Here is a 10,007-nt window from a genome sequence, read left to right as displayed (position 1 = left end):
TGGAGGAGAGTTCTGCTGGACTCCTGGAGTCTCGCTGAATCCTCTGTGGTCTGCAGACAGCTGGGCTGTGGCTCTGTGCTGAACTTCTACAGCTCCTCTTCATCCAGTCCTGAACACAGTCATGAGTGTGTGACGGGCTTCCAGTGCTCTGGGAGTGAAGCTCATCTGGGGAACTGCAGCTCTCCACAAACTCTCAACTGCAGCTCCACACAACAGCTGTCAATCACCTGCATCGGTGAGAAGAACAACATCTGGACAGATTCTCCAGTTGTTCTTGATCAATAATGTGTTTTTCTTTCTCTGAATATCAGGTCGGGGGTCCATCAGGCTGGTGGGTTCTGGGGAAACTGTGCAGGGAGGCTGGAGGTTTTTCACAGTGGCTCATGGGGGACAGTGTGTGATGACTCCTGGGGTATTAAAGATGCTCACGTGGTGTGCAGACAGGTGCAGTGTGGAGTGGCCCTCATTAACCAGCAGGTACCAGCCTGGTTTGGTCCTGGTTCTGGACCCATATGGCTGGATGAGGTGGAGTGTGAGGGGAATGAGGCGTCCCTGTGGAGCTGCTCTTCTCCAGGCTGGGGAAAACATGACTGTCAACACAAGGAGGATGTAGGAGTTGTGTGCTCAGGTAAACAGTAAACGATAATTTAAATAATAGTATTTCAATAACCCATATACAGTATTTCACTGATGGTTAGCATTATCCATTGAATTTGCATTGTATGTTAAGAACACTATTAAGCAACTGAGAATTGATTCTTATTCAGATGCAGTTTCATCATCCATCAAAAATAAAATAAAATGTCGTGATGCAGATGGAATGCTGTACTGTTTCCTCACTGGTGCTGCAGCACAACACTGCTGAACACAACATGGCCAATTGTCTCATTCCCAGATGACTCAAATGACTTGGTTCTTTTAGTGACAGAACGAGTGTCTGATTCCATAATGAATAAAAACATGAAGTTAACAACTGAGACTTAAATCAGTGTACTTAATGACTGGATATTCATGTAACAAAGGAAAGCTAAAGATACACATTTTGCGTTTGATCAATAGTTTTAATGACTGAAATATTTTTGCACATTTTTTTGTTTAGCATTGATAACATATTCAAATTGCCTCTAAAAAGACTGGAATTGTTGAAATTATCTTAAAAGATTTTATCATTAATTATATTATTATTTGGTAATGGAACTGCATTTATTTATTTTTTCCAAAATAAAAAATAAAAAAACACACACACAATTTGGTAATGGAAATGGTTATGAAGGAATTGTTAAATTATTTTTTATTCAGATTCCTAATTTACACACTGGAGGTTGATTCTCATGCTTTTCCATCTAGAGTTTAAAGAGATCAGGTTAACTGAGGGCTGTGAAGGGAATGTGGAGGTTTTCTACAATGGATCCTGGGGTAATGTGTGCTGGAACCAGATGGACGGAGACACAGTGAGTCTGATCTGTCAAGAGCTGAACTGTGGAAGATCTGGCAGTGAACCCAGTAATTCAGAGGGACTGAAGTCTCGTAACTGGCTTGATAAACTTAGTTGTTGGCTTGATGATTCTTAATTTTTGGCGGTGTGATTCTTCTTTATGGGGGTGTAAATATTGTAATTGGGGTGAAGTGTATTGTATTAACTGTTAAGTTGAGAAGATCACCTGCTGATTTAAGATTGTTTGAAATTGTCATGTTTTGTTTGTTTAAATATGATTATTTTATGTATTATTTATAAAGTAAAATGTCCTTGATTTGTGATGTTTGCAAATATAATTTTTTTCTAATCTCAGAGGAGGAGAGTGACGAGTCTCCGCGGAGTCATCTGACATGTGCTACCTCATCATCTCCTCACCAGAGACAGTGTACAAGTAAGGTTATTATATGTTTGTATTTTGTAAATTATTTGCATATGCACACTTTTTCTTTATATTTCACTAAATTAAACACAGATTTAAACTGTTAGAAAACAGGTTGTATCCTTATTGTTGTGAATGTTGTGCTGAAGCTGGTCAGTAGTTGATGTGTGTGTTTTAGATCATGTTCCTCTCAGACTGAGTGGCGGGGAGGGCCGGTGCTCTGGGAGGCTGGAGGTGTATCATAACTCTGTGTGGGGCTCAGTCTGTGATGATCACTGGGACATCAGCGATGCTCAGGTGGTCTGCAGGCAGCTGGGTTGTGGAGCAGCACTGAGGGCTGATTGGAATTCAGTCTTTGGTGCTGGTGAAGGTGTTGTGTGGCTGAGCAGAGTTGAGTGCAGAGGGAATGAGATTCACCTGTGGGACTGTCCTCACTCCCTGAATAACCACACTGACTGCTCCCGCAAAGAGCACGCTGGACTCACCTGTGCAGGTCACAACAAAAGACTGACAAATATTAATAATTTGAACATTTTATAGCTAAACTTGTGTTTTCAAGACAATCATCATTTAAATATATGTTGCCAGATTTGTCAGATGTGTCAGTGTCCACTACTCCTGCCACAACATCATCAGTTTCTCCTCCAGTTTCTCCTCCAATGCGCTCAACTTCAGTCGCTCCTCCACAAACTCCTCCACCAGTGTCTCCTCCAGTGCTTGTGATTGTTCTGGGAGTTGTGCTCTTACTGCTCTTAGTGCCACTGCTTATACTGATTCAGCAGAACAGAGTGATGAAGAGGGTAGGAGAGATCCAGAGACTGTCATATTGTGTCTTATTCAGTGTGTGATCAGTCATGTGTTGTGAACTGACAGCAGGTTTTTCTGTCTACACTCACAGCTCTCTCTAAGAGGAGACAGAGGATGATGTCTGAGGCCCTTTATGAGGAGATTCAGCACAGACACAATCACTTCACTCAGAGGGGTGAGTAAGTGTCATAGTGTCAGAATTGTGGAGATCCATATGGTAATCTCTTTATTCAGAGGGTGAGTGGAATAAATCACAATAATTTATTTGTGGGACCTTGTTTGTGTCACCCGTAATGATATGGTTAGTATATGAGCTAAAGGATATGGGTGGGGGGGGCGTTGTATGGGGTGAGGGCTGATTTGTGATTGTAAACTTGTTTCTGATTGTTCTATTACTTCATAACAGGAAGTGTTATTTCTACCGAACAGCAATCTGGGTATGAAGATGCTGATGAGCTTCTTTCAGGTTAGAGGACTGAAATATAATAATGTTATCCTTTACATACAGAAAAATATGTATGTTAAATTAATTTAAAAAATCCTTCTTAGCAGAGTTTAAATTCTATAAATCATTCAGTACATAATTCAGATAAGGTATAATTATTATTATTATTATCAATAATAATAATAATAATATATGTATATATGTTTTCAAAGCAAAATCTGCTGTAGAAGTGAAAACTGACTACTATAATGACACCACCATTAAAAGTCCAACAGGTCAATGACTTTGTTAACTGATCGCAGGATTTCACTTAATTTAATTTCCAATTTGGCCTATAAATGAGTTTGTTTATTCCTGTTAAATAATTTAGTAAGTAGAGCAACAAATCACACCAGAGAATTATGATGATGTAATCAATGCTTAACAGATATATTTATATTTAGTTATTTAGCATCACACCAGAGAATTATGATGATGTAATCAATGCTTAACAGATTTATTTATATTTGAATATTTAAAAATTAGCAAAAGTTTATAAGTGTGTATGTCAAGTCTTGGTTAGCCTAACACAGTACAAGGTATTATATATAATATATATATATATATATATATATATATATATATACACAGTGTACAGCATAAATGAGTACACCCTCTCTGAATAAATATCAAATATGTATCTTCTTAATGATCACTAATATAATTCATGGGAAGATGGCAAAATTTAAACATATTAAACATATACTTAATAAAAACAACAAAATATATCCCAATATTTTCTGTAAGATAAGTAAATTAGCCAGATTTTGTTTAAATGAAGGATTGCAGAAATGAGTACAACCGAGATTTAATTCAGAAAATGTATACTATTCTAGTACTTAGTACTGTATGTCCTCCAGAACTTAACGTATACTGCTCTGACCCCACTGAAAGATTTTCACCTTGGGAGAATGAATATCTTCATTGTCATGTTGAAAAAAAAATGCCCAATAATGCAGGGAATGAGGGGAGGGTAGCATCTTCTGTTTCAAGTTTTTGTATTACATCACACAGTAGTGTGTGAATTCATGCCAGCATTGATAAAGCACATCTCCCTCACGCCTTCAGCACTGAACGTCACTGTGGGTATCAAATCACTTCTCACTGTACTCCTCCTCCAGCAACACCAGAACATTTTTGATGCTTTTGGATCTGAAATTATTGACTTGGCATTTTGAGACCAGAGTATGGATTCCCAGAAGTCTCTATTTTGTAATTATGGGCCTTAGAATATGGAAGAGTTTATTTTGCTTTGGCTACATTCGGTAATTCTAGTGGTGACAAACAAAGCATGCATGTCACTTCTGTAGGCTGTGTCATACTCTGTGAGATAAAGTGAGAAGTGCCGGTTCTGAGACACTTGCATTTTGAGACACTTACTTTTTTTTTTATAATGCTCTTTTTCTATAAATGAAAACTTAAAGTGAAGACCTGATTTTTTAAGGAGCCTTGTCATAAGTTAATTTTTTATTAATGTCTATGCTACTTCAGCTATATTTTCACACTTAAAACAATAATTTGGTATTTGTCTTGTACCATTGTCCTCTTTTATGCTAAGAAATAATTCACCTGGCAGTTCTCTCCCGAGGGGTTCCACTGCTGCCAAGCATTAAGTCTGAGTCTTTGATAAGAAAATCTTATTTTGCTGAATAATTTTGGCATTCTTTTTTGGTAATTGATCAGGCTTGTTGGAACATTAAATCTCCAAAGAACCCTAACATGTCTTCTGAGTAAAGAATAAAAGCTGAATTTCAGTTTTAGAGGGGGTGTACTCATATTTATGCTGTGCACTGTATGTATACCCCCCCCCACACACACACACACACACAAACACAAAGAAAAACAAGTAGATAGATTAGAAAAAAAAATAGAAAGCTAATGTTTTTTTAAAAATAAAAACAAGATAAATAAAGTAGAATTAAAATAGAATAGAAATTGCTAGAATTAGAGGGTCAAATAAAGATATCACACTACAGGTTTATTTCTTTTAATTATTTCTAGACTAAATACAGTTACATATACATGTATATGTATATACATCTATACAGTTTCAAAATCCAAAATTTTGTACATTAATGGATGGATTTAATTTTCCTTTATTTTGATGTAGATGACATACCAGAAGACTATGATGATGTCATCATTGTACCACAGCTCTGCAATGATAAAGCAGGTCTGGGTTTTGAATTATACACTTCTACATGAGAACAGGGTTTTTTTTTTCTCTTATTTTTGCTTCTAATTATAGTGGCATGCAAAGTATGAAGACTGTTTTTTTATGTTATTAATAGTAGCCACATTTATTTCAGAAGGCGTTCAGGAGGAGTATGATGATGTGAAGAATGTCAGGGAATATATGAGTGACATGTTTGGTACATTATTAACACCTTTTGTTACTGAATAATTTTTGTTTAGTTTTTATATTAGCTTTATATTATCAGTTTCTCTTATTCTAACAATTTCTGATGTCAATAGCTAATTTAAATGGACTGCAAACATTGTGTTCATTATACTTTTTAAAGCATGCTGATACATGAATTTGCCCTTGTTTTCTAATAACAGACTATGATGATGTGGAGGATCCAGTAAAACCGGGATGGACTGAATAGCTTAAACCACACCCACTGCCTCAAAGCAGCATTTTAAGTGGCCTGCAGAGTTTAAGTGTTTAAGTTCTATATACTGTATTTTTAGCTGGAATCCACCAATATTCTATGTCACATTGTGTATCAAAATCTGCTAAATCAGTTTTAATTTCTGGAAAAAAAAAGTTTTGCTTTCATGGCTTTTTCAAAATGTATTGTTGCATTTTACATTGATACATTTCTGTCATGTTTCCTTTGCAAGAACAAAAAAAAAATAAAAATAAAAAATATTCAATCATTTTATAAATTATATTTTATAATTGTGATGAGTTCAGAATCTTTGCCTTTAAGCTGCCACCGCCTCAATCTGTAACAGTTCACAGCATCTTCACCTTATGAAAATGTTACTTTTAAATGTAAACCCATATTTTGTTGTCTTTTATTTTTTGCTAAAAGTCATTGAAATATACTTAGGGTAAAGTATACTTTTACAAACATCAGCTCTGAGCAATTATTGGAAAAAGCATGTTGTTCACTTTATGTCCTGCAGAGGGGGTTTCTGACAGTCACAAATACATGACATGCACTCTGAGCTGATGTAATTGTTTACAATAGAGCTTTTTTTAAAACATAGACCTTGTTTGTTTCAAATATTTGATTTAGGTTTCTGTCCTATGTGATTGTTTTGAATAGATGTCCATGTTTTCTAATAAAGAGTTAAAATCAGATTGCGATTGGGCTTTTTTTATTTTTATTTTTTAACGTGTACACAAAAAGCAAACATTCAGTATAATTCTGTGGAAAAATGTGTTTTGTTATTCACAAATTGTCCTTTGCTATGTCTCTCTTTCTTAGCATATGATAAACACCCAGTGCTCCTCAAGCCAGGGCCGTTGTCAGTGTTTGTCATCAGCAGTTAGTTATCAGTGCTTGTATCTCTTCTCTGCAGGTGTCAGACTTTGATGCTGAATGTACACTTAAGTGTTTCCCACAATCAGTCTCATGACAGCTGGGGGACTTTGTCAGCACTTTAACTTTTGCAGCTTTTCTGTCTCTCTGTGAGGTGGAGGAGGAGTCCTGTTCATCAGTATTGATGTTCTCTTGATGTATATAAAGAAAGCTGAAAATTCTTCTGTCTGAAGAGAAGTTTGTCACTGAAGCTGTTAGCTGATTTTGTCTGTTAACTCTTGAAAGTTCACCCTGAGTGAGACAAGAAGTCTCTTTTTCTTCATAATCACTGAGAGCTGATGAGAAGTTGTAGAGCAGAGGAAGAGGAAGATGAAGAGCTGTCTGACAGTCCTCTTAATGTCCACAGTCTTCACAGTCACCACTGCAGGTCGGTGAATCTTCAGCTAATGGCCAAAGAGTTTCTGGGAAAATATTTAACCTAAGTAGAGTTTAGTGTTTAACTTACAGATTTCTTACTGGTGTTATATATTTATTTATTTAGTTACGTACTTGCTTACTTGCGTCTTTAAGCTCTGCTTTATTAGGTTTAGTTTGTTTTATTTCACTGTAGCCTATCATGGGGCAGGGGGTCTTGGATTATAGTTTCTGCTCTGTACTTACACTCTTTGTATTGGATAAATTACTCAATAAAAAAACAAAAGAAAGAAGTAATATTTTAGGTGCTGCTTTTACTGTTTTTATTTCAGAAGAAAAGCTTTTTCAATTATTATTATTTTTTTTTTACATTTGGTCCCACTTCATTTATCAGGTAATTAGAGCATATGAATTACCTGTGAATGTTTATGCAAAAGACGCTCATGTCTATTGTGTACAGGTAATGTGAGGTTGGTTGGTGGTAACAGTCCCTGTGCTGGTCGAGTGGAGGTTCTTCATAGAGGTCAGTGGGGAACAGTGTGTGATGATGGTTGGGATTTGACTGATGCTACAGTGGTGTGTAAAGAGCTGGACTGTGTAAGAGCGTTACGTGCAGTTGGTGTTGCTCACTTTGGGGAAGGATCAGGACCAATCTGGATGGATGGAGTGAAGTGTACTGGATCAGAGTCAACACTGAAGCACTGTAAAGGATGGGGTGACAATAACTGTAAGCATAATGAAGATGCTGGAGTCATCTGCTTAGGTGAGACTGTCCAATCTACCTAAATGTTTTGATAGAGAGAAAAAACTGAGCAGAATTGTTGTCCTTATCTTAATAATGAAATGGTTATGTTGATATTTATTTATATCATGTAAACACACAGGTCGCCTCCCCAGACTTGTTAATGGGTCTCATCTTTGCTCTGGGAGGTTAGAGATACTTCAAATAAAGACATGGATGCCAGTGTGTGCCGCTGCCTTTGACCAGCAGGATGCAGAGGTATTGTGTAGAGAGCTGGACTGTGGGGCTCCTGCACAGGTGCTGGGAGCAGCTGCTTTTGGCAAAGGAGACACTCAGATGTGGACACAAGAGATTCAGTGCAGAGGAAATGAATCATACTTTGAATTATGTTCTACATCCAGCTCTTCACATGAACACTGTTCCCATGAAAATGCTGTAGGAGTAATATGCTCTGGTTGAGTAATATTTGACCTTTCTTTTCATGTAATGTACACAGAAAAAATATCCATTCTCTTTTCCAAAGAAGAGTAAGTCTTAAACTTTTATATTTCGTTTTTGTTTCAATAACTTTTGACCAGGTTACACTGATCTCAGACTGGTAAACGGCCCTGACATCTGTTCTGGTCGAGTCGAACGTCAGTACTTCAGCAAATGGGGCACAGTGTGTGATGCATGCTGGGATATGAGAGCCGCCAGTGTCCTCTGTAGACAGCTGAATTGTGGGATTGCTGTGTCTGTTGTGGGATCAGACTGGTTTGGAGAGGGAAGTGATGAAATATGGGCTGATGTGTTTGATTGTGACGGGAATGAAACTAAACTCTCAGAATGTTCCATCTCTTCATGGAGTCGAGCTGAATGTTCCCATAGACGAGATGTTGGAGTCATCTGCTCTAGTGAGAGGATTTTAATGAAAAATATATTATAAATGACCATGCAATATCTTAATAAAATGCCACATCTTCTCCTCAGACTCCTCTCTGGCTCTTCATGATGGTCTGGTGCGGTTGTCTGGAGAGAGACAGTGTGAGGGGGAGGTGGAAGTTTTCGTCCATCAGGTCTGGAGGAGAGTTCTGCTGGACTCCTGGAGTCTCACTGAATCCTCTGTGGTCTGCAGACAGCTGGGCTGTGGCTCCGTGCTGAACTTCTACAGCTCCTCTTCATCCAGTCCTGAACACAGTCATGAGTGTGTGATGGGCTTCCAGTGCTCTGGGAGTGAAGCTCATCTGGGGAACTGCAGCTCTTCACAAACTCTCAACTGCAGCTCCACACAACAGCTGTCAATCACAAACTTTGGTGAGAAGAACAACATCTGGGCAGATTCTTCAGTTGTTCACGATCAATAATGTGTTTTTCTGTCTCTGAATATCAGGTCGGGGGTCCATCAGGCTGGTGGGTTCTGGGGGAGACTGTGCAGGGAGGCTGGAGGTTTTTCACAGTGGCTCATGGGGAACAGTGTGTGATGACTCCTGGGATATTAAAGATGCTCATGTGGTGTGCAGACAGCTGCAGTGTGGAGTGGCCCTCAGTAACCAGCAGGTACCAGCCTGGTTTGGTCCTGGTTCTGGACCCATATGGCTGGGTGAGGTGGAATGTAATGTGAATGAGACGTCCCTGTGGAGCTGCTCTTCTCCAGGCTGGGGAAAACATGACTGTCAGCACAAGGAGGATGTAGGAGTCATGTGCTCAGGTAAAGTCTCACACATTTTAGCAACAATAATTGCCCAGCATCTGCTACTTTCAATATCTGAAAAGAAAATATTGTCACATTTAGAATCAAATCATTTCAGTTTATTAGTTTTACAAAATAAGGTATTTACAAAATTAAAAATGACTGAATTAAATGCAATATCTTTTATCTAGAGTTTAAAGAGATCAGGTTAACTGAGGGCTGTGAAGGGAATGTGGAGGTTTTCTACAATGGATCCTGGGGAAATTTATGTTACAACCAGATGGACAGAGACACAGCGAGTCTGATCTGTCAAGAGCTGAACTGTGGAAGATCTGGCAGTGAACCCAGTAATTCAGAGGGACTGAGATCTGCTCCTAATTGGTTAGATCATCTTAAATGTCGAAAAGATGACAAAAATTTGTGGCAGTGTCCATCTTTACCCTGGGGCCAGAACAACTGTTATGATAATGAGGTGGCAAATATCACTTGCTTTGGTAAGAATTAATTTAATGATTAAAAATGAATTTCTTTCTTTCTTTTT

At 38.0% G+C, this 10,007-nt stretch overlaps 1 protein-coding gene across 1 annotated transcript; it reads left to right on the top strand.

The window, feature by feature from the left end:
- Positions 1–354: 354 nt before the first annotated feature.
- Positions 355–9,971, top strand: LOC109094970 (scavenger receptor cysteine-rich type 1 protein M130-like; the record flags this gene model as incomplete). Its single annotated transcript, XM_042736340.1, has 6 exons — positions 355–628; positions 1,348–1,551; positions 7,516–7,578; positions 8,376–8,458; positions 9,184–9,484; positions 9,658–9,971. Coding segments are annotated over 6 exons (1,239 nt in total), but the record flags the coding sequence as incomplete, so codon positions are not given.
- Positions 9,972–10,007: the final 36 nt, after the last annotated feature.

This window comes from Cyprinus carpio, chromosome A4 (genome assembly GCF_018340385.1).
Source record: "Cyprinus carpio isolate SPL01 chromosome A4, ASM1834038v1, whole genome shotgun sequence".
NCBI classification, from domain to species: domain Eukaryota; kingdom Metazoa; phylum Chordata; class Actinopteri; order Cypriniformes; family Cyprinidae; genus Cyprinus; species Cyprinus carpio.
The sequence above is the reverse complement of the archived record's forward strand: the minus strand, read 5'-3'. Positions and strand labels throughout refer to the sequence as shown.